General features: G+C 35.9%; 1 protein-coding gene across 1 annotated transcript in view; it reads right to left on the bottom strand.

Moving 5' to 3' along the window:
* Nucleotides 1-25,591, bottom strand: part of RANBP9 (RAN binding protein 9) — a 77,855-nt gene that overhangs the window by 26,935 nt on the left and 25,329 nt on the right. The window contains exons 3-5 of the mRNA XM_081144149.1: nt 7,858-7,910; nt 6,895-7,062; nt 3,173-3,195 (exon numbers count right to left, since the gene is read on the bottom strand). Coding sequence (XP_081000275.1) covers nt 3,173-3,195; nt 6,895-7,062; nt 7,858-7,910 — 244 coding nt within the window. The remainder of the gene's footprint in view (nt 1-3,172; nt 3,196-6,894; nt 7,063-7,857; nt 7,911-25,591) is intronic.

The following is a 25,591-nucleotide window of genomic DNA, read 5'->3' as shown; positions in this document are numbered from 1 at the left end:
AAAGATTTTTTCTATGAAAATAAAAGCAAATAATGCATCTATAGAAAGATTTCAAATTAGTGTAAGGAACTGGAAAGCAGCATCATTTTAAATGAGAATTGCTTCTATAACAAAAGGAATTTACTAATCCCACAATGAATTAGTCAGTTTATAGATGGATATTTCTCAAACTGGTGAGGTAAGCTGGGGAAGAAACATTATTCTGGTGAGGTAAGCTGGGGAAGAAACATTATTCTGAAGGAGAGCTAAGGTTTTCAAGCTGTATAAACACCCTGTGCTCATGACCACTGTAATACTGTCTAGGTAAACTTTTTGTTCTGTAAATATGCTCTCTACTAGAATTTACTGCTACAATTAAAGAGTGAGAGATCATAGGTACAGACAGATATAAATCCTTGTTTGGTGGTCCCTTAAAGGGGAAGACTTTTTCTTTCCTTTTTAAGTAGAAGAATATGTTACATGGGGAAGACCCAGAAAATCTCAGTCATAAAAACAAAGAACTCTCTCTCCAAACCACAATCTCCATAACCACCGCTTGAAGCACTGTTAAAAACTGAGCATCACCACTGGTTAATTACAGACAAGGCAAAGTACAACTGATGATCCTACAGAAGGACAAAAAATGGAAGGTAACATAAAAATAGTCAACATGTCCACAATCAGCTAAGCCTTTTACAAATAAATGATCACCACTATCTACCAACGAGGAACAAAAATGAACAAAAATATCTGCTTGCTCTGGTACGTTGATTTTACTTAGTGCCATGAAAGAGAGAAAACAAAACAAAACCCAACAACAATTATTAAGCCCTTCAACCAATTCCAAGTGAAACTTATAAAACCTCTGCAACGGTTCCAAACCACATCAACCCACCTACCAGCATCCACACCTACTCCACCACCCCTACCCACCCCCTTCACCACAGATGCTTTTTTTTTTGTTAAATCCTCACTAGAGGATATGCTTAAAGAAAGGGAGGGGGAAGGGAAGGAGGGAGAAACATCGATGTGAAAAATATCAATCAGTTGCCTCCCGTACGTACCCCAACTGGGATCAAATCCAAAACCCAGGCATGTGCCCTGACTGGAACTCAAACCTGCAGCCTTTTGGTGTCCCGGATGACACTCCAATCAAATGAGACACCTAGACAGAGACTCAGGCCCAAAATCTTGAAGTCAGGTCCTCTTTCTCACATTTTTACATCCAATTCATGAGAAAATTCTCTTGGTTCTCAGTGCATTTTTTTAAAAATTGTATTTATTATTTCTTTATTAATACTCTTTAATCCATCTGGAACTTACTGTGGTATAAATATAAAACAAAATTCTAAGATAATATAATTTTTCAAAAAATATATAAACAATTATTCCACCACTACTTAAGTAATGCTTCTTGAGCAATTTTCATCTGTAGACTCTGAGTTTTCTTTGACTTAGCAAAGTTTTTTCTATTATAACTTTGATTTCTTCTGTTTTCCTAGGATTTTCTTTGAGGAATATTAATAACTTATACACTGGATATCTATTCTCTGCCTCTGAGTCTCCTGTCATCTCAAAACATCTCTGAAACTGGGATGTGTCTTATAATCGATGGCACCTTACACCTGGCCAGGCGGCATCACTGCCAGAGCAGGCGTGCATTTGTTAGAAGTGAGCTCACAAAGGACTCTGGGATTTGACTATTTTTCCTGGTCACACAGCTGGACAACTGCAACCCCTAAGACATTTTAGTCAACAAACCAACTAAGAAAGGAATACCAGAGTCCTGACTACTGTCAGAAAACCTTTGGATAACACTTTCTGGCAATGTTAAGTGACAGCAACAAAACCTGCACAACGCAATCAGGAGCTGGGAAGAAAATGCCAGAGACATAATGGAGAACTCCTAAGAAATGTTCCTGATGACATAGAAGACAATGTCATGCAGGAAACCAGACATCAACTCTAAAAGTGTTTTAAAATGTTGGACTCTGAACATGAAGTTTGGGGAACACTTTAATCAATTTATATTGCTATTTCATCATTTTTAGGTGTGCAACAAGTGATACTGGTTAAAAATCTATTAAATACCCTCAAAGACTGGTGAGTAAGTATAAAATAAAAATTCTAAGTGGTGAGAAAGTATTGTATCAGAGTTTGCTAGTTTCCTGCCCACCCCCAGTGTTACAGGTGATGCATATTACAATTGATAGAGCCTTAGATTTGGTAAATAAGGTATCTAGAATCACACTGCTCACACCTCTAGTGATGTGAGTCACCATCATCCCTTGCCTGAATTTCTGTAATGGCGTCTCGAAGGTCTGTTTGTCTCTACCCTTACTCCCACCCCCCATTTAATTTTTCTACCCAACTGCCAGTGATCCTTTAAAAACTGAAGTTGTGGCCCAGATGAGCTAGCTCACCCCAACCCTCATCATCTGACTAATCTCCTACTATTCTCTGCCTTTCTTATGTCTCTCTACCTCACTTCATGCTAGTCTTCAAATATGCCAGACATGCTCCTACTTTAGTACCGTTCCCCTAACTGCTCCCTCTGCCTAGAGCATTCTTGATCTATATATCCATTTAGTTATCTCCCTCACTTCCTCAAAAGCCTCTGCTCAAATCTCACCTTGAGCAAAGGTGAGCAAATTGTACATGCCATGTTCTGTGTTTGGTACTCCCATGCTCTATTTTTTCTCTTTCTTTGAAAAGTACTTAAAACTTTTAAAAATGTTATAATTTACTTATACTCTAAGAAGACAGTGACCTTTACCTTACCTGTTTTTTTGACTGATGTATCCAAGCACAGGACCTGCCATACAGTAGGCATGCAATATACACTGAAGTAATAAATGACTAGAACTGCTGTGCAGTTTTGCTGAAAAGTCCAATACCAACAAAACATATTTCAAATAAACGCATATTGACATTAAAAAGTGTATTTTAATAATAAATTCTGACTTATTTTTTTAGCTACAACAAAGTTCCCTTGTGCAACCGTGTCCAGTGCAATTTGGAGGTTAATTTCTGAAGGTCCACACCAACAGTGACTAGAGAAAGATCTCTACTCTATGCATGACATATAAACTGAATGTCAGTAAGAATGCATTCTAAACATGCATAGTACAAGCTTCTTTATACTTCCTTAATTAACAATGCAAAATTGCTTTTAAAAAAAATTATGTCTTACCGGTAGGTCAGTGAAAGCAATACCTGAAGGAAAAAAAGAGGGGGCATTAGAATCTGTTTTTCAAAGGCAGACTATGGTGACAAGCTACATTTCTAATTAAAATGAAGAAAAAGAATGGCAAAAGCAGGGAAAAAATTAAAAACCTAAGTATAAAATAAGTAATTTTTTTCTCAATAACACTAAAAGGTCAGATAGAATGCTGACCCCTTTTTCAAAATCACCTTTATTAGTCACATACCAATTTTATTTTGGGGAGACCGCTATTGACTCCAGGATTTTAAAAATGATTTCAGATATATCCTCAAAGCTCTGTTAGAAATCATAAAGAAAATTGGTTGCAAAACAGTCACATTTGAATTTTGACCAATGCCCAAGGTGCTTTATCCAGCTGTATCATTTAGACTTCCTCACTTAGATTTAGCTTTTAAGTAATTCTGAGAAAAAGGGAAAGATTTTCTGTTGCAATAAAAAGGTAAACAATGGAAAATACACTACTTTTGGTTCTTTAAAAAAAAAAATTCTTATAAAAGTACATTCTTGAATAACCTTTGACTACTCTGAAAAAAAATTCCCCTTTCAAAGCATAAAGATTTGTACAGTTGAGAATTCCTCTTGAATGTCCTCTGACAGTAATTTCAAAATAGAAATGTTCCAAATACACTTGAACAATGTTAATATCATTGGAATAAGTCTCCTCGAATCCCAAAGCGATTATTTAATAATCTCCCTTAAAATATTAAAATACATTACTTAGCTGAAAACCAGATAATAAACCAAATGTTTTCTATAGGACCTTATTCATATGTTTAAAAAGACTGAGTTCTAGAGTAACGGCAGAGTGTGATGTTGGTGAGTCGGTTAATCTCAAATCTTCCACTCTAAACATACATTAAACTAAAGACCACACCAGCACTACCCCTCCAGTGCTGATCACCACTGAAAAAGTGAGGGCATTTCCGTTAAATTATCTTCCCACTTGAGATTCTTTGACTCTATTAATTGTGCTGTACCATCAGAAAACTGACTCTATTCATGAAAGTACTAGAGTTAAAAGACAAATTGACTATAAAAGCTCTACTATATATGTTTTAAAATAAATGTGCAAAAATAGTGCTTTGTAGTTAAAGTCCTTTTAAAACCTAGTAAATTCATGCGCTACCACTCTGATAAAATATTCTGATTACTTTTAGCTTCATTCATAAATAGAAAGCATAGTGACTATAGGCAAAACAAATATAAAAATTTATTCTAAAAATTTTAGAAAACTTTAACAGAAAATACACAATAAATATTTCAATAAAATATTACCATAAATATCTTTACCATTTTTCATAAAATAGCAACCTAATCATTTTCTCCAAAGATGTCTATTTACAACAAAAACTGCCTAAATTTATATTGTTTTAATTCAAAAAATCCTTTCTGCCATTAATTCTTGAAAACTCTATTCTTTACTAAACACTCTAATGAAGACTCCAACTTAATTTCATAGATTATCTCTTTTGACTACTGCCAAATATAGCTACCACAGCCTATACGCAGTGGCACCACAAAACAATGCCAGTTTAATAAGATGGTATAATTATTTAAATACACAGAAAGCAAGTTTTTTATATTTCTAATTTCCTGATTTGTCTTTGTTAAGAGGCTTTTTGAAAAGTAGTGAATTGATGAATAATACTCATTAAAACTAAGTTTAAAAATTTAAAGTTAATTTAACCTGGATATTGAAACGTTTCTCCTTTTGTTAAAGGCATAGAAATAGATAGTGAAGACTAGCTATAGTTTTAAGAAATTTTAATCATGTTCTGTTAACCATGATTGTTTTGTTCTGATTAGAGAAAGCATATTCTGGCCTGGCTGAGAGTTGTGTGCCCCAAGGCATGGGAGTTAACCTCGGAATGCAGTCCATTCTCCTTATCGTCATAGAAAGGTTAACAACCTTATTGCCTAAACAATGGAGTCCCAGAGGTGCCCAACCTATGCCACCCCCAGCCGGAACTACCTATAACCTGTAACCATTGTACCTTGCCTACTTCCCCATGTAATCTTTGTCCTTCTACATAATATAAGCAGCTGGCTTATGGGGGGTAGAGCATATTTCTGTGGATGACCTGCTGCTCTCCCATACTGCTGGCATTATTAGAATAAACACTTATATACGATTCAACCTTGTCTCTGCTTAATTGGCTCAAGGAGTGACAGGCAGCCCAGACCCATTGTTTGTCTGGTTTCATTTTGATAAGTCAAAGCCAGAATCGTAACAACGAATAAACTGAAGGGGCTGTATCCTCCTAGAAACCAGTTAGCCACAACAATCAAATTACAAATACAAATATGTCATTGTCATGACATCCTAAACATTCTTGTACTGCTAAGAATACAGCTGACCCTTGAAAAAAGCAGGGACTGGGGTACTGACCCCTGTGCAGTTGAAAATCCACATAAAATTTTTGACTCCCTCCAAAAGCTTACCTACTAAGCCTACTGTTGACTAGTAGCCTCAGCAATACATAAACAGTTGATTAATACATATTTTGTACATCATATGTATTACATTCTGTATTCTTACAATAAAGCTAAAGAAAATGCTATTAAGAAAATCATAAGGAAGAGAGAACACATCTACAGTACTATATGTATTTACTGAAAAAGATCAACATATAAGTGGACCCATGCAGTCCAAACCTGTTCAATGGTCAACTGTGTATAAGGATCTTTTGTGGACTGGAGACAATCTTAAGTCAGATAACACAGGACTTCAGAATCAATATAAGTAATCAGAAGGAAAAGTTTTAAGCCGAATATAAATATAAAGACACTAACTTTATATTAGGAATATGTTGAAACACTAAGAAAAAGGTAACTATTATCAATGCAGCCAGAAATTTAGAATTTTCTACTATGAAGTGACAAAGAATAGTTTTTGCATTATATTAAAGAACATCTATTACATGTCTAAGCATAGTACTTGCAGTCTCATTCTTAAATACTGTTTATAAACAAATTGAAATTTCTGCCTTCTGGGTTACTTAGTTTTTTCCTCCTTTTATTTTATCTCATCAGATATAATTTGTTATGACTCAGGGACATTTTTAAAACCCTAATTTTCTATTGTTAGTTTTACAGTGGATAGGTATCTTCACGTTTGCATTAATCTATTTATTTCTTAATCACCTACCTGTCTTTTATTCTTAGAAGTTCTGCTGTTATTTGCTTGTTTTAATTCTGATCCCTGTTGCAGAACTAACTTATAGCCATCATCCTTTATCAATCTTTGTTAGGAGGCATGACCTTTTAAGTGTGTCAATGCCCTTTACTTGGTTGGTAGCATCAAGCTTTTCCTTCATTATTTTATCCCCATGCTGGACTAAAAACTGACAGCCCCTTTTTCTTAGCACCTGTTAACCTAGAGAATTGAATCACACTGTGAAGAGCTTTATTCAAAGCAAAAAAGAAAACACTTAGCACTTCTATACTAGAATAAGCAAGGGAATTATTTCTATAGTATTCCTATACATGTGACACAATGTGGAATTCACAGAATACAGTGTTTCACCATTTTCTCAACTTTCACCTAGAAGGAACAAAGAAACAATTTCCAGAAGCATCTATTTATAACGGAAAATTACATAATAACTATGACCACATGACGTAAGTACGATAATCATGCGATAATCACAATATTTCGTCATTTTACATGCAATACATTATCTTAGTACCTAAACTATGTCCATTCTTGGTGTAGAAGCAGGTATTGTTGATAAGGTTAACACAACAGCCAATGACATCACCAGTCGTAAAAGTTGGTCCATAAGGTTGTCCGGTTCCAGAAGAACAAAATGAATGTCCATCATCCCCATGATAACCATATGAATGTTTATCCCAACCTAAAGAGAAAGTTCCAGTATATTTACAATGAAATGTAAAGTTCCTCTGCGCTACAGCTATTCACTAAGATTATGATAAAATAAGCAGGGGTACAACAGATAATATACAGAGATAAATTTCTCAAATGTACATTTAAATTCTCAACAATTACACTATGTAATTTCTATATTAAAATACTGTTTACAACATTAAGGAAAATAAATTCAGCACACAGTACACTAAAACATGTATTAAACAGAGAGAACTCCTACAAAAAAAACCCCAAAAAACAGCAAGACACATTTCCCATGCATATTTCCTTTGCTGATAGACCAAAGGAATTTCGCTTTGATTTGGTTTAAACACACACAAATACACACATACATACACACAGTTTAATATAAAAGAGAAGATTTTTCTATTTTACTTTCTAGTTTCAGAAAGTTCCCTCCAAAATTATTTTAAACATTAGTAAATAGAACACCAGAATATATAATCCAAGTATCACTTTCATGTGACTCATGGTTTCAAGAAACAGTTCTGCATCTGAATTCACACCTTCCTTAGTTAACTTTTAACAGCAGGCCTATATTACCAGAATATTAAACAACTGAAAATGGGTTAAAAGCCAAGAATGTGTTGGGGAGCAGACAGAACCAACCACAGTAAAATATTTAAAGTTGATATGACTACGTACTATAAGTTAAAAATACCAAAAAACAAAACAGGCAAAACAAAACAAAACAAAAGCATGGTATATATGTTATAAGTTATGTCAAAAAGCAAAAAAATTAAAATTTATTTTACAAATGTACCTGGTAGTCTATTCATGTTCACACCTTGGGCAGAAAGACCAATTCCCATGTAACTGTTTAAAACAAAAAGAAAAGAAGAAAAGCAGATTATTATAATCATATATGTATAAATTACCAAACACTCTCAATTATTATCAGAACCAAGCCCAAGTTGAAATTCATAGGGTAGTTACAAAAAGTTATTGCAATTCATTAAATAGCAAAAGAGGGCAATATTAAGTAACAATAAAACCCGTATCACAGTAAATTCTAATATTCATAAATACATCCAAAGTATTGGTAATACTTATACACTCTACTAACAACAATAAAAATCTTACAACTTATCTACACATATTTAAGATTTAGACTTCTAACAAAAAGTACTGAGGGGCTTGTGGTAGAAAAAAAAGATGTTAAATTAAAAAAAAAAAAGTGTTTCAAAAGGGCACAGTAAAAATCCAGACCACACAACCACACAAAATAACATAGATATATATTTGAAAAAAATGTAAATTTCATACAAAAACATCTAAAATCCTTAATAAAATTACACTAAAAAGTACATACTATAGGATATCTATATATTGGTTTTCTAAAAGTGTTTTGGGCCTGGCTAGTGTGGTCAGTGGTTTAGCATCGAGCAATGCACCAAGAGGTCATTGGTTTGATTCCCAGTCAAGGCACATGCCCGGGTTTCAGGCTCAATCCCTGGCAGGGGATGGGCAGGAGGCAGCCAATCGATGTTGATACTTCTCTCTCACTGATGTTTCTCTCTCTCTCTCCCTCTCCTTTCCCCTCTCTCTAAAACTTTTTTAAGTTTTGGAAAATTGACAAAACACCTAAACATAAGACTCTTATTAATTTATAAAACAAGAACAAAATTATCTCCACAAAAGAAATACAAGAAGAAAAGGTAATTATTAAGGTATGCAATTAATTTTAAAAGGTTATATTAATAAAACCCAATAAAGATAGTTCAAAAAAAGAAAAGTCTAAAGCAATACAGTTGTAAGTACTAATGCAAGAAGAAAATCTAAAGTGCAACTGAATCCAATTTGTTTTTTTTTTTTTTTTTTAATATATCTTTATTGATTTCAGAGAGAGGAAGGGAGAGGGGGAGAGAGAGAAACGTCAATGATGAGAGAGTCATCACTGATTGGCTGCCTCCTGCATGCCCCCGACTAGGGATCGAACTCGCAACCCAGGCATGTGCCCTGACCAGGAATCAAACCAAGATCTCCTGGATCCTAGGTCAATGCTCAGCTGCTGAGCTACACCCAGCTGGGAATGATTCCAATTTGTTAAAAAGCTAATTGACTGTGACTGTATCAAGATTTAAAATGGCATTTAACAAATTTCAGCTACCATTCCTAATAAAAACCCAAATAGAACAAGAATAAAAGGAAACTACTTAAATATGACACTTTTTCCTATATAATACATGTCATTATGTGTTAAGAGCAAGCGAGATATTCAACAGTGAAATACTGAAGCCATTTCTATTAAAATCAGAAACATGGAGATGCCTACAATGGTTAAACATTGTTTCGAATGTTATAGATAATTTAATAAAATTAGAAAACTAAATTACCTGTAAAAATATTAGAAGATATAAAATAATCTTTATTTTTAGTTGCTGCTATTCTGTACACAAAAAAACTACAGAATCTACTAAAAGGTGAATTTCACTGACTTTTCACAAGAGAATATGAAAGCCAGAAAACAGTGGAATAAAATATACAAAAGTACAGAAAAGGAAGTGGGGGACCCATGCCAACACATGGAAGTGAAATAAAAACATTTTCAGATAAAAGAAAAACAGAATGTGTTACCAGCAGACCTGCACTAAGAAAAATGCTATAGAAAGTCTGCCAAACTGAAAGGAAATGACATCAGACAGATACTTGGATTTTCAGAAAGGAATGAAGAGCACTGGAACTGACTCACACATTGGTATGTAATAAAAGACTTCTTTCACTCTTAATTTTCTTAAAACGCATTACTCTTCAAAGGAAAAATGACACGTATTATGCAGTTTATAAAATATGTAGATGTATTGCATGACAACTACAGCAAAAAGGCAAAGATGAAGTGGTAAACGAACCTATATAATTGCAAATTTCTACATTTTATGTGAAATGATACAACATTCTAAGCAGATTATGAAAACAGGTATATATATGTGAAAATCTCTAGAGTAACCACTAAAATACTACAAAAAGATATAGTGAAAAAGCCACTAGGTAAATTGAGATGGAATTCTAGTAATATATCAAAATGATAATAATATATAAACACCAGGTAGTGTTTAACCCAGGTATGCAAGGCTGATTTAAAATTCAACCACCAAGTCAATGTATTTTACCAAATTAGGAGGAAACACATACAATCATTTAAATAGTTGCAAAAAAAGTATCTGACAGAATTCAACACCCATTCACAATAAAAATTCTTAGCACACTAGAAATGTAAGGGAACTTCCTCAACCTACATTTACAAAAAACCCTGCAGCTAGCATATTTAATAGTAAAATATTAAATGCTAATCCCTAAGAACAAGGCAAGAATGCCATCTCTTACTATTTATATTCAAAATTGTACCGCAAATCCTAGACATTTCAATAACACAACAAAGAGAACTAAAAGGTATAAATAATAAAAAGGAATAAAACAAATGTTATTTGTAGGTGACGTGACCATTTATCAATCTATTTTAAAAGCCCTAAGGAATCTACAGAATAATCAGTAGACTTAAGTGAATTTAACAAGATTTCAGGATACAAGGTTACTATAAAAAAATTGATTGTATTTATATACAGTGAAGCAAACACTAGGAAAATAAAATTTAAAAATCACATGCATCTACAAAACACCAGGAAATATAAAACACTTTAAAAACTGAAACTAAGACATGCAAGACCTCTACTAAAAATTACCAAATATTGCTAAGGGAAATTAAAGAAGATGTAAATAAATGGAGAGATATCACGTTTATGGACTAAAAGACTCAGTATTTTTAAGGCTGCAATTTTCTTCAAATTGATCTTTAGAATCAATGCAATCCAAATCATAATCATATTAAGAGGTTTTGTAAAAACTGACAAGATGATTCCAACATTTACATAGAAATGCACAGGATCAAAGAAAGCTTGAAAAAGAATATAGTAGAGGGGTCTGGGAAAGGGGTGGAAAGCACCATGTCTGACAGTGAAGGTGGCAAGAAGCAGCCCCTGAAGCAGTCCAAGCAGGCCAGGAGACAGGAGAGGAAGATAAGGTATTCAAGTAGAAGCCTAAAGAGGAGCAGAAGAAACTTGAGGAGCTAAAAAGTGAAGGCCTCGGGGAGGGGCCCCCTGGCCACAGGTAGAATTAAGAAATCTGGCAAAAAGTGAGCTGTTCCCTGCGCATTGGGCAATGGTGATCCTTAATTCCATTCCTGTTTTAACATCTGGATTCCATCATAACATCTCTTGCCACCTATAGCTAGAATGAAGTGTTGTCTAGGAGCCTGTTGTATATTTAAGAATAAACTTTATGCCCGGCCAGGCGTGGCTCAGCAGTTGACCTTCAAACTAGGATCCAGGTGATAGGGGTTCGATTCCCAGTCAGGGCACATGCCCGGGTTGTGGGCTCGATCTCCAGTAGGGGGTGTGCAGGAGGCAGCCAATCAATGACTCTCTCATCATTGATGTTTCTATCTCTCTCTCCCTCTCCTTTCCTCTCTCTGAAATCAATAAAGATACAGTAAAAAAAAAAAAAAAAAAAGAATAAACTTTTGTAAAAAAATGCAGTTATAGGACTTACACAATCTAATCTCAAGATTTACCATAAAACAGAGTAATCAACAAAGTGTAACACTGGCATAAGGATCAACAAATAGGTCAATGGAATAAATTAATAAAGAACTCAAAAAGAGACCCATACTCAGTCATTTAATGTTATGTAATAGGTGCCAAATCAAAAGGGAGATTAGTGTTTTTCTAAAAAAAAGTGATAGAATAAATATACACGTGGAAAAAAACGAACATTAACCTCTACCTCACAAAAAACACAAAAGTCAACTGAAGATGGATCATGGTCCTGAATATTAAAGTTAAAATGATAAAACTTCTAAAATAAAACATGTGAAAATATCCTAATCATATGGGGGTAAAGCAAAGATTTATTAGGACACAGAAAGCAAGAACTATAAAACAATAAACTTGTAAATTATACTTCACCAAAATTAAAAACTTCTGCTCAAAAGACGTAAGACAATCCATTTTTTAATGGACAAACAAGATTAGACACTTTACAAAGTAAGATAATGCAAATAACCAAGCACATAAATTTGCTTACATACAATTAGTCAACAGGGAAATGAAAATTAAAACCACACTGAGATACCACTGTACACTCAACAGAATGTTTAAAATTAAAGGATTAACATCAGTGTTGCCAAGAATATGACACAATTAAGAACTTTCAAACATTGTTGGAGAGAATTTAAAATGGTACCACATATTTGCAATATGGCTGACGGTTTCTTTTAAGACTGAACATGTACCTACCCCAAGACCAAGCAATTCCACTCATAAGAGAAAAGAAGTCATGTGTCCAACCTAAAGATGTGTACAAATATGTTCATAGCAACTTTATTCACAATAGGCAAAATCCTAAGACAGCATGGGTATCTAACAACAAACTAATGGATACATAAGTTGTGGTATATTCTATTCAGAAATAAAAAGGAGGTTGAGTCCCTCTCCCATACCAGAGATGCCATCTTCCTTGGGTGGGGCACTCCCCTCCTAAGGATTAGCCTGGGGAAAAGCAATAGCCTTACCCTCTGCACTACCTCTCACCCCATCCTACAGAACTCATGCCATGCTGAGTCGTCAGCTGCCTGGGACAGGATGTAGAGTTCTGGGCATAGGGGGTGTCAGTGGCTTGTATGGCTTTGGGGTGGGGCACACTCTCCCCACTTTCCCATGAACCTCACTGGTGCCTCCCCCTCACCAGAGATCTAGTCCCACCATCCCCACACCTAATGGCTCTGCCCTGATGAAAATAGGCTCCTGGCAGAATCTGAGACAGAGATGTGTGGTGCCATTTTCCCCTTGCATGCCTGAACAGTGTAGAGCCCTCCTTTTACATGGCCAAATTTTGATATTTCTGAGCCTGATAAACTCTGCTGGCCTCACCCTATCAACTCCCTGAGACCCCGCCACACCACAAAGGTCTGCAGGCACCCCATGAGTGGCACCTAGACTTGGTGTACCCTGGGACTTTTGCTGAGTGGCCTGAGAACCAGCACTGACTTTGAACCTGTATCAAACTGGTGATCACTCACCTCTACCTGATTACTCACTCACAACCTACCTCATGCAGCTTGAGTGAAGCCAGAGGTTCTTTCATTGACAGAGCCTAACAGCCGGCGGGCAGGCAGAGGCAGATCTGGGGGTATCTTGGGAATTTTGCCAACCTGCCCCCTTGGCTCAGTGCTGTTAAAGCCAGCCTTGGTACAAAACTTGGTCCTTCCCTTGCAGGCTCAGCAGAGGCAGCCACAAACTGTGGCTTTGTAGCCCCAAATAGGTTGCCCAGGGCCAGTCACAGGCAGCATCTGACACTGGCCCGCACCAGAGTCCCTCCCGAGAGGCCCCAGAACCAACACACACAGTAGCCAGGCTCAGACAACATCAGGGCAGGATCAAATTAGCTTCATAAGGGGCATATCCAAGGGAGATCTAGGCAGGCACCAGAACCTACTGAAGAAAATTCCGCTTCGTGTTGTCAGCACCTGCACAGAGCAGCTTGTACACAGTGGTCAGGGATGATCCTCAGAGTCAGACAGCCTGCAGGAAGAACTCATGCACAAATGGGCAAATAGCTATCAAGACTCAATCACAACAGGGTAGCCCACATAACCCACACAAGGGACATTCCTGGAGCACCCAGTGAAAGTGAGCAAGGAGACTGCGCCACTGGGTCCCCTAAGTGGCCTACTACATAAGGCCACCCTATCAAGACTGGGAGTCATAGCAGATCTACCTAATACACAGAAACAAACACAAAAAGGCAGCCAACTGGGGAGACAAAGATACATACCCCAAATAAAAGAACAGGAGAAATCTCTAGAAAAAGAGCTAAATGGAATGGAGGCAAGCAATTTATCAGATATAAAGTTGGGGGGGGGGAATGGTTATAAGGGTGCTCAAGAAACTTAGTGAGAACGACAACAGCAGGAGAAAAGACACAGAGCCCAGCCAGCATAGCTCAGAGGTTGAGCACTGACCTATGCTCCAGGAGACTGAGGTTCAATTCCCAGTCAAGGCACATGCCCAGGTTGTGGGCTCGATCGCGAGTAGGGGGAGTATAGGAGGCAGCTGATCAATGACTCTCACTCATCATTGATGTTTCTATCTCTCTCCTTCTCCCTTCCTCTTTCTGAAATCAATAAAATCATATAAAAAAAAAGACACAGAAACCATAAAAATTAACCAGTCAGAAATGAAGAATGCAATATCTGAAAAAATAATACACTAGAAAGAATAAACTGTAGGTTAGATGAAGCAAGGGATCAAACTGGCTATCTGGAAGACAAGGTAGAAAAAGACACGCAATTAGACCAGGAAAAAGAAAAAAGAATTAAAAAATAACGATAGTTGAAGAAACCTTTGGGGCAACATGAAGTAAACAACATCTGCATCATAGGGATGACAGAAGGAGAACAGAGAAAGGGATTGAAAACATATTTGAAGAAATAATGACTGAAACTCACCTAACCTGGTGAAGGAAAAAAGACACACAAGTTCAGGAAGCACAGAGTCCCAAACAAGATGAACCCAAAGAAGCCAATACCAAGACACACCATAATTAAAATGGCAAAGGTTAAGGACAAAAAAGAATCTTAAAAGCAACAAGAGAAAGTTATCAGCTGATTTCTGAGAAATATTTCAGGCCAGAAGGGATTGGCATGAAACATTCAAAGTGATGAAAAGCAAAAACCTACAACCAAGACTACTTTTCTAGCAAGGCTACCATTTAAAATTGAAGGAGATAATAAAGAGCTTGCCAAAGCCCTAGCTAGTTTGGCTCAGTGGTTAGAGTGTCGGCCTGCAGACTAAAGAGGGCCGGGGTTCGATTCCGGCCAAGGGGACATACCTGGGTTGCAGGTTTGATCCTCCGTCCCTGGTTAGGGCAAGTGCAAGAGGCAACCAATCAATCTCTCTCTCTCTCACATCAATGTTTTTCTCTCTCTCTAGCTCTCTCTCCCTTCCACTCTCTGAAAAGCAATAGGAAAAATATCTTTGGGTGAGGATTAAAAAGAAAAAAAAAAAAGAGCTTGCCAGACAGTAAAAATTCAGAGTTTGTTGCCACCAAACCTGTATTACAAGAAATGTTAAAGGGTTTTCTTTAAGAAAAAGAAAGAAAGAGAGAGAGAAACACAGTTACGAATAAAATGAAAATAAATATATACCTGTCAATAATCACTTTAAATGTAAATGTCTAAAATGCTCCAATCAAAAGACATAGGGTGGCTGAATGGATAAAAAAAGAAGGCCCGCCTGACCAGTGTGGCTCAGTGGTTGAATGTCGACCTATGAACCAGGAGGTCACAGTTCGATTCCCCGTCAGGGCACATTTCCAGGTTTTGGGCTCAATCCCCAGTAGGGGGCATGCAGGAGGCAGCCAATCAATGACACTCTCATCACTGATGTATTTGACAAAATAGACTTTAAAATAAAAGGTTATATATAATAAGAGACAAAGAAGGACACTACATAATGCTGAAGGGAGCAATCCAACAAGAGGATAAAACCTTTGTAAACATTTGTGCAGCCAACCTAAATATATAATGCAAATCTTGACGGACATAAAGGGAGAGAGCAACAATAATATAGTCATAGTAGGGGATTTTAACACCCTATTGACCTCAATGGATAGATCTTCCAGACAGAAAATCAACACAGAAACACCAGCCTTAAATGACACACTGGATCAGATGGATTTAATTGATATCTTCAGAGCATTTCACCCCAAAGCAGCAGACTACACATTCTTTTCAAGTGCACATGGAACACTATCCAGGAAAGACACATTAGGACACAAAACAAGTTTCAAAAATTTAAGGAGACTGAAATCAAATTGAGTATCTTCTCTGACCATAATGGTATGAAACTAGAAATCAATCACAAGAAAATAACTGAAAAACACAAGCACATGGAGGCTATAAAACATGTTACTAAACAGTGAATGGGTTAACAATGCGATCAAGGAAGAAACCAAAAGATACCTTGAAACAAATGAAAATGAAAAACACAACAACCCCAAACCTATAGAAAACAGTGAAAGCTGCCCTAAGAGGGCATTCATAGCATCACGGGCCTACCTCAAGAAATAAAATCATAAATAAAAAATCTAACTTTATACTTAAAGGAACTAGAAAAAGAACAACAAACAAAGCCCAAAGAGAGTAGAAGCAATTAATAAAGAGTAGAGCAGAAATAAACAAAACAGAGTCTAAAAAAACTATGCAAAAGACCAAATCACTGAGACCAAAAGTTGGTTCTTTGAAAAGATAAACGAAATTGATAAACTTTTATCCAAACTCATCAAGAAAAATAGAGGACCTAAATAAATAAAATGAGAAATGAAAGAGAAGTAACAACTGACATCAAAGAAATACAAAAACCTGTAAGAAAATATTATGAACTAAATGCCAAAAAACTGGACCATCTGGATGAAATGGATAAATTCCTAGAAACATACAATCTTCCACAACTGAATCAGAAACAAACAACTGAATCAGAAACAATCAGAAAACCTGAATAGACAGATTACAACTAAAAAACTGAAGCAGTAATAAAAAAACTCCCAACAAACAAAAGTCCTAGACCAGATAGCTTCACAGGTGAATTTTACCAAACATTCAAAGAAGAACTAACACTTACAATTCTCAAACTATTACAAAAAATTCAAGAGGAGGGAAGACTCCCAAGCTCAATTTACGAAGCCAATGTTATCCTAATTCCAAAACTGGATAAAGACACAACAAAGAAAGAAAATTAAATGCAAATATCCCTGATAAACATAGGTGCTAGGATTGTCAACAAAATATCCACAAATTGGATCTAGCAATACATTAAAAAGATCACACTCCACCTGGCTGGGTGTGACTCAGCAGCTGAGCATCGACCTAGGATCCAGGAGACTGGGGTTCAATTCCTGGTCAGGGCACATGCCCGGGTTGCGGGCTAGGCAGCCGATCAATGACTCTCTCTCATCATTGATGTTTCTATCCCTCTCTCCCTCTCCTTTCCGCTCTCTGAAATCAATAAAGATAATATTAAAAAAAAAAAAAAAGTTCAAAAAAAAAAGATCACACTCCATGATCAAATGGGATTTATTACAGGGATGCAAGGTTGGCACAGTATCCACAAATCAATAAATGTGATACACACATACACAAAATGAAGGATAAAAATCACGATCGTAATAGATGCAGAAAGAGCATTTCATAAAATCCAGCACCATTTATGATAAAAACTCTCAGCAAAGTGGGAATAAAGGGAACATATCTCAAGGTAATAAAGGCCATATATGACAAACCCAGTCAACATCATGCTCAATGGGCAAAAACTAAAAGTGTTTCCCTTAAGATCAGGAACAAAATAGGGATGTTGCTTTCACCATTCTTATTCAACATAGTACTGGAAGTCCTAGCCACAGCCATCAGACAAGAGGCAGAAATAAAGGGCATCCAAAATGGAAAGAAAGTAGAAATATCATTATATGCAGATGACACAATACTGTATAGAAAGAACCCTAAAGATTCCAACAAAAAACTACTAGAACTGATATATGAATTGAGTAAAGTAGCAGGAAACAAAATAAATATCCAGAAATCAGTTGCATTTTTATACAACAATAATGAACTATCAGAAAGGGAAACTAAGAAAATTAATCTCACTTGTGATTGTATCAAAAAATAAAATTACCTAGGAATAAATTTAACCAAGGAGATAAAACACCCATACTTAGAAAATTATAAGACACTGAAGAAGATACAAATAAGTAGAAGCATATACTGTGTTCATTAAAATGTCCATACTTCCCAAAATAATCTACAGATTCAACACAATTCCTATCAAGATACCCTAGCTGGTTTGGCTCAGTGCTCAGAGCGTTGGCCCCTGGACTTAATGATCTTGGGTTCAATTCCGGCCAAGAGCGCATACCCCAGTTGTAGGCTTGCTCCCCAGTCCCAGTTGGGGCACGTGTAGGAGGCAACCAATTTATGTGTCTCTCTCACACCAATGTCTCCTCTCCCCTCCCTCTACCTCTCCTCCACCCCCCCCCCCATTCCACACACTCTGAAAAAAGCAATAGAAAAAGTATCCTCGGTGAGAATTAAAAAAAAAAAAAAAAAGATAACAATGGAGTATTTCACAGACCTAGAACAAATATTCCAAAAATGTATAAGGAAACACATAAGACCACAACGAGCCACAGCAATTTTGAGATATAAGAATAAAACTGAAGAAATCATGCTACCTGACATCAAACGGCACTACATGGCCATATTAATCAAAACAGCATGGTACTGGCATAAAAACAGACATATAGATGAATGGAATAGATTAGAGAGCTCAGAAATAAACCCACACCTTTACAATCAATTGATATTTGACAAAGGAGTTAAGAACATACAATGGGTAAAGATACTCTATTCAACAAATGGTGTTTGGAAAATTGGACAGGTGCATGCAAAAAAATGAAACCACCATCAACTTACACCATACACGGGAATAAACTTAAAATGGATAAACATATTTAAATGTTAGACTCAAAACCATAAAAATCCTAGAAGAAAACATAGGCAGTAAAATGTCTGACGTTTCTCTTCGCAATATTTTTTCTAATACATGTCCTAGGGCAAGGGAAACAAAATAAAAAATAAAAAATTGGGACTACATCAAACTAAAAAGATTTTGCACAGCAAAAGAAACCATCAACAAAATGAAAAGACAACACAAAGAACGGGAGAATGTATTCGCCAATGATGCATCTGATAAAGGGTTCATATCCAAAATTTATGAAGAACGTATACAACTCAAAACCAACTAAGCAAACACACTACTCCAAAGAGGACAGACAGATGGCCAATAGACATATAAAAAGATGCTTAACATTACTAATCATCAGAGAAATGTAAATTAAAACCTCAATGAGATATCTCAATACACCTGTCAGAGTGGCTATTATCAATAAGTAAACAAACAAGTGTTGGTGAGGATTCGGAGAAAAGGAAACCTTTCCGCACTGTTGGTGGGAATGCAGATGGGTGCAGCCACTGTGGAAAGCAGTATGCAGTCACCTCAAAAAATTCAAAATGGAATTGCCTTATGGGACCCAGTGATTCTACTTCTGGGAACATATCCGAAAGAAACCCCAAACCCAAATTCGAAAGAATATATGCACCCCTATGTTCACTGCAGCATTATTTACAATATCCAAGATTTGGAAGTAGCCCAAGTGCCCATCAGTAGGTGAGTGGATAAAAAAGCTGTGGTACATTTACAAAATGGAATACTGCACAGCCATAAAAAAGGAATTATTTCCCTTTGCGATTACATGGATGGATCTGGAGAACATTATGCTAAGTGAAATAAGCCAGTCAGAGAAAAACAAGTGTCATATGATTTCACTCATCTGAGGAATCTAATGAACAAAATAAAATAACAAACAAAATAGAAACAGACTCATAGATACAGAGAACAGACTGACAACTGGCAATGGGAAGGAGTATTGGAGGGCTGGGTGAAAAAGGTGAAGGGATTAAGCAAAAACAAACAACAAACAAACAAACAAAACAACACCCCACAGAACTCACACGAAGACAATAGTATAACGATTGCCAGAGGGAAAGGATGGTGGAGGGGGTTAGAAGAGGGTAAAGGGAAGATAAACGGTGATGGAAGGAGACTTGTCTTGGGATGGTGAATACACAATACAATAATACTGATGATGTGTTATAGAACTGTATACCTGAAACCGACATAATTTTATTAACCAATGTCACCCTAATAAATTCAATTAAAAAACAAAAAGTGGCCCGGCTGGGCGTGGCTCAACGGCTGAACACTGACCTAGGATCCAGGAGATCCAGGTTCGATTCCTGGTCAGGACACATGCCCAGGTTGCAGGTTTGATCCCCAGTTGGGGTGTGAAGGAGGCAGCCGATCAATGACTCATTATTGATGTTTCTATCTCTCTCTCTCTCCTTTCCTCCCTCTGAAATCAATAAAGATATATATATATATACACACACACACACACACATATATATATATATATATATATATATATATATATATAAAAAGTGAATTCCTGATATACGCAATATAGATGACTTAAAAAATGTTATACTGAGTATGATTCCTTTTATATGAAGTTCTAAAAACAGGCAAAATGAGAGGGTAAGGACAGGGCCTGACTGGGAAATAACACAGGGGACATTTCTGATGATGATGGTATTATTCTGTATTTTTGAAAGCTGTCTGCATTTCACAGATCTATGTATCTGCAAAACTCAAATAGTACACTTCTGTGTATTTCACTGTACATAAATATTACAATTTTAAAAACAAGGTGAACAAATATCAAATTCTAGTTAATATGCATGCTATAGTGATTAGGTGTGAAGTCTACTTTGAAATGCATCAAAAAACAAATGGACAGAGGAATAGATAGATTTGAGACAAAGCAATTAGTCAATTTTGCCAGATCACAACATTTAAGTTCCTTAAAATCACCGTACTATACAAAATCATGCAACAAATCCACAGTGCTTATGGGGAAAATGAGGGTAAGAGCACAGCATTCCAAAACTTCTTAAGTAACACATAAAAAACAAAAAAAAGATAAGAACCCAATTTAAAAGAGAACTCAAAATTCAATAAAAAGTTTTACACATGTTGTTTTAAAAAACAACAACACTACAATAAACTTGGCACTTTACACCGAAAAGGACCTGAAGTTTACTTGGGGAAATGGGTGACATAGATTGCAGCTTGTAAATTATTTCAAAGTGGTGGAAGGAAAGTTATTTAAGAAGGGAGAAACTGTAACACCAGATGTGCATGTGTGTGGCTTATAACAGTGAACCAAAATAGGTGGTAGATGTTTGAGGTGTTGCGTAACATATAAAAACAAGCTCAAATTCTGCCCGGCCAGGCGTGGCTCAGTGATTGAGCATCAACCTAGGATCCAGGAGATCCAGGTTCGATTCCCGGTCAGGGCACATGCCTGGGTTGCGGGCTCGATCCCCAATAGGGAGCATGCAAGAGGCAGCCAATCAATGACTCATCACTGATGTTTCTATCTCTCTCTCCCTCTCCCTTCTTCTCTCTGAAATCAAGATATATTAAAAAAAAGAAAGGAAAAAAAAGGCAAATTCAACAACATTGATGGAGTGACAAGATTTAAGCACATGGACAAGAAATTTATTATTGTGGTAACTACACATTTAGAAAGGGAAATGGTCATGAATATTCTTCAGAACAATATATCAACACAGATAATTTCAAATTACACATTTGTTAGCATTATTAAGTATATAATAGTTGTGCCAAATATCAAATAACAAAACTAAGAGGACTAGGTTAGATTAATTCCTATTATAGATAGGAATTAGGTTACTATTACTGCTTTCTACTGTTAGTGCTATGTAACCCAATTAGATTAACAACAGACTTCTCATCAGAAACCATGAAGACAGAAGGCAGTGGCATGACAATTTATAAGTGTTAAAATAAAAACAACAACCATAAACCAAGAATTCTATATCCAGCAAAGCTGTAATTCAAAAATGGAGAAATTAAGACATTCCCAAATGAACAAAAACAGAGAATTTGTATCTAGCAGAACTGCACAGTAAGAAATAGTACAGTGGAAAAAAAAAATACCACACAGTAACTCAAATCCACACAAAGAAATAAAGCACATCAGGGAAGATAACGAGAAAGGCAAACATAAAAAACAGTAGAAATGTATTTCTGTTTGTAACTCTTCTTCTAATTTAAAGAATATAAGGCAATAATTATAACTCTCTGGGCTTAAACTGTATAAAGATATAATTTTATGACAATAGCAAAAAGTAGATAAAAAAATAAAGATAATATGGACCAAAGTTTAACATACTATTACAATTAAGTATTAATTCAAATTATATTGCTTTAAGTTATCATCTGAGTAATCCTCCAGAGCAACCTCTAAGAAAAACTCTTAACTTGTAACGAGTTTCCCCAAGACCCAGCAATTCGACTCTTAGGTATCTACCCACAAAAAATGAAAATACTTCCACACAAAACTGTTACACAAATGTTTGTAACAACATTATTCATAATAGCCAAAGAAAGTGTTTCTATCTACTGATGAATGGGTAAACAAAATGTGATATAGCCTTATGAAGGGATATTAGTTTGCAACAATGGGGAAAGGATTACTGATAAACGCTACAGCATGAATGAACCTTGAAAACATGCAAAGATAAATAAGTAAAAAACAAAAGGTTACATATTACATGATTCCCTTTATATGAAATGCCCAGTATAGGCAAATCTATAAAAACAAAATAGGTAAGTGGCTGCCTTGGGTTGGGCTAATGGGTATAGGATTTCCTTTTCAGGTGATGAAAATGTTCTAAAATTAAACAGTGGTAAGGGTTGCGCAATTCTGAGATACACTAGAAACGAAACAAAATGTATCCTTTTAAGGATAAATTTTTATGGTATGTGAATTACATCTCAATGAAACTCTCATTGTCAATAAAACAAACGAGAGGGTTTCTGATTTAGGCTCCAATATGTAAAGAGCTTGGATTTTGTCACTCTTAGCCTCACAAAACAAGGAAAAAGATGAACAAACTGAAAATCAACAACTCTACTTCATCAGAAAATTGAGTTCACATGGCAAAATGCCTCCAGGAAAATTGAAGAGACAGTGAATAAAGAGAATCAGAGTTTACCAGGAGCAGGAGCCTCTGAAGACAGTTACTAGTGGGAATACTTTAAAGGTAACTGATAAACTGCTGGAGGCTATATGTAAACTAGCTTGAGCTTTAAAATCCTTCCCATCTTAAAAAAGCTTCCACATATTCACAAATTTTACCTTCAGGAACTCCACCAGATTATTAACAGAAAAAAAATTCTTTCCAGTTTTGGGCTGAGGGAGAGGAAAAGTGGATATGCCCAGGGCAATCTGTTCTCCTTAACAAAGACCTGCCTCTAAGGGAAACTACTTCACCAGAGCCCTATTTGACCTAGAGTTAGGGCAATTTGACAACTCCAGTTCCAGCTAGCCTTCCTGACTCAAGGGGGAGGAAAGAATACTAAACCTCTTCCGAAGACCATGACCCAGGGACGCTGATCCACTATAACAGCTGAGATTCAATCGTAAGATTATAGAACACACTTCCATTCCCCCATACCTTATCACCACAGCAACAAGGTTACACTATAGTAACAGATGACACGTGAGAGAGCTCCAAAACACAGACTGTATTTAAGGAGTTTCTCGGGAAACTCAAAACAGGGAAGACAAGGAAACACAAGGAAATGAGAGGAAAATGAAGCCTTGGACACCTACAAACAACACAAACACCTAGCAGACACTAAACAGCATAAATACTAGCCAGATAATTATAAAACCTCACAATAATGATCTATTTACCTGAGTTCCCATTATACAATAAATCATATACAGTTTTCAACAAAAAATTACACTGCATGATAAAAAGACAAATTACATTCTAAAGAGACAGCACAGGTAAGGCAGAGATTTTGGAATTATCAAACTAAAAATGAAGAAAACCGTGTTTTATATGCTATTGGCTATAAGAAAGAATCAAAGGAAAATGCTAGAAATCAAAAACACTAACACAAATCAGTCATGCTGTCCATGGGCTCATCATTAGAATAAACACAACTGAGGAAACAATCAGTGAATGTGAAGCTATGTCAATGGAAACATCTCAAACTGAAAGGCCAAGAAAAGGGAAACAGAATATATAAAACCTGTGGGAAAACTATAAGAGGTGTAACATACAGATAATGGGAATATTAGAAGGAGAAGAGAGAGAAGCGGAAATTAATGACAGGTACCAAACCAAAATTTCAGAAAACTCAGAGAACACAAAAAGAGGTTAAATAGGAAAACATCAACACCTAGGTTTATAATATTCAAATTGCAAAAGTCAAACAGAAAATCCTGAAAAGCTGAAGGACACACACATACAACCACCACCACCACCCCTTACTTATGTGAAAGAAGAGTAAGAATTATATCAGACTTCTCTTCAGAAACCATTCAAGCAAAAAAAAAGACTGGAGTGAATTATCTGAGTATTGACATAAAAAACCCCAGCAACCTAACATTCAATATTCAGCGAAATTTTCCTTCAAAAGTTAAGGAAAAATAAAGACTTTATCAGATAAACAAAGACTATTGCCAATAAACCTGCCTTGCAAGAAATATTAAAAGTTCTTCAGAGACAAGGAAAAGACGTGAGAAACTCTGATCTACATAAAGGAAGAGGTTTAGAAAAATAAAAACTTTTCATTTTCTTATTCTGAATTGAGCTCAGATAACTGTTCAAAAAATAACAGTAACAATGAACGGGCAATTACAGTTTATGAAAAAGTGAAACACGTGAGAGCGATATTGTAAAGGTTAAGGGGGGAGTTGTTTAGAACCTGCTACAAACTACCTGCACTGCCTCTGAAGTGATGAAGTAGTGTTTGAAAATGGACTTGTATTAGTTGAAACTGTCCACTGCAAACTCTAGTGCAATGACCAATACAATTTTAAAGTAAATATAATTGACATATTAAGATAGCAGCGAAAATGCAATTATGAAATGCTCAATTAAAACTAGAGAAGGAAGAAAACAATACTTTTTAAAAAAGCAACAAGGAACAAATGCAATGAATAGAAAACAGTTACAAACAGGGTTGATATCAACCCACCTATAAGTCACTTTCAACCAGATAGGTTTAAAAGTGCCAATTAAAAGAAATTGACAGATTGGATAAAAAGACACAAGTATATGTTGTCTACAAGAAATCAACTGTAAATATAAAGATGCAGATAGATTAAAAGTAAAGGGATGGAGAAAGGCATACCATACTAACACAAATCAAACGAAAGCTAGACTAGCTAATTTCAAACAAAGCCGACTTCAGAAAAGGAAAAGTATCAGGGATAAAGAGTTTTACTTAATAATAAAAGGTCATTTCTCGAAGATAACATAACAGCTCTTAATGTTTATGTGCCTAATAACAAAGTGTCAAAAGATGTGAGGCAAAAACACCCACTATTATAACTGGAGACACTAACAAACCTGCATCAGTTATCTCCCAGACAAAGCAGGCAGAAAACTAGTAAGAATACAGTCAAACGTAATAGCATGATCAATCAACTGGATTTCACTGACATTTACAGAATACTTCACCCAAGAGCAGCAGAATACACATTATTCTCAAGCTCACAAAAACATTCACCAAAACAGACCATATTCTAGGTCATAAGACAAATCTTAACGTACTTTAAAAATTGAAATAATACAAAGTATGCTCTCAGACCACAATGGAATTAAACCAAAAACCAATTAATATTTCTGAAAATCCCAGAAATATTACAAAAACAAAAAAACTACAGACCAGTATCTCTCATGAACATAGATGTAAAAATCCACAACAAATTATTAGCTTATC

Source organism: Miniopterus schreibersii (genome assembly GCF_964146895.1).
Source record: "Miniopterus schreibersii genome assembly, chromosome: 8".
Taxonomy (NCBI): domain Eukaryota; kingdom Metazoa; phylum Chordata; class Mammalia; order Chiroptera; family Miniopteridae; genus Miniopterus; species Miniopterus schreibersii.
The sequence above is the reverse complement of the archived record's forward strand: the minus strand, read 5'-3'. Positions and strand labels throughout refer to the sequence as shown.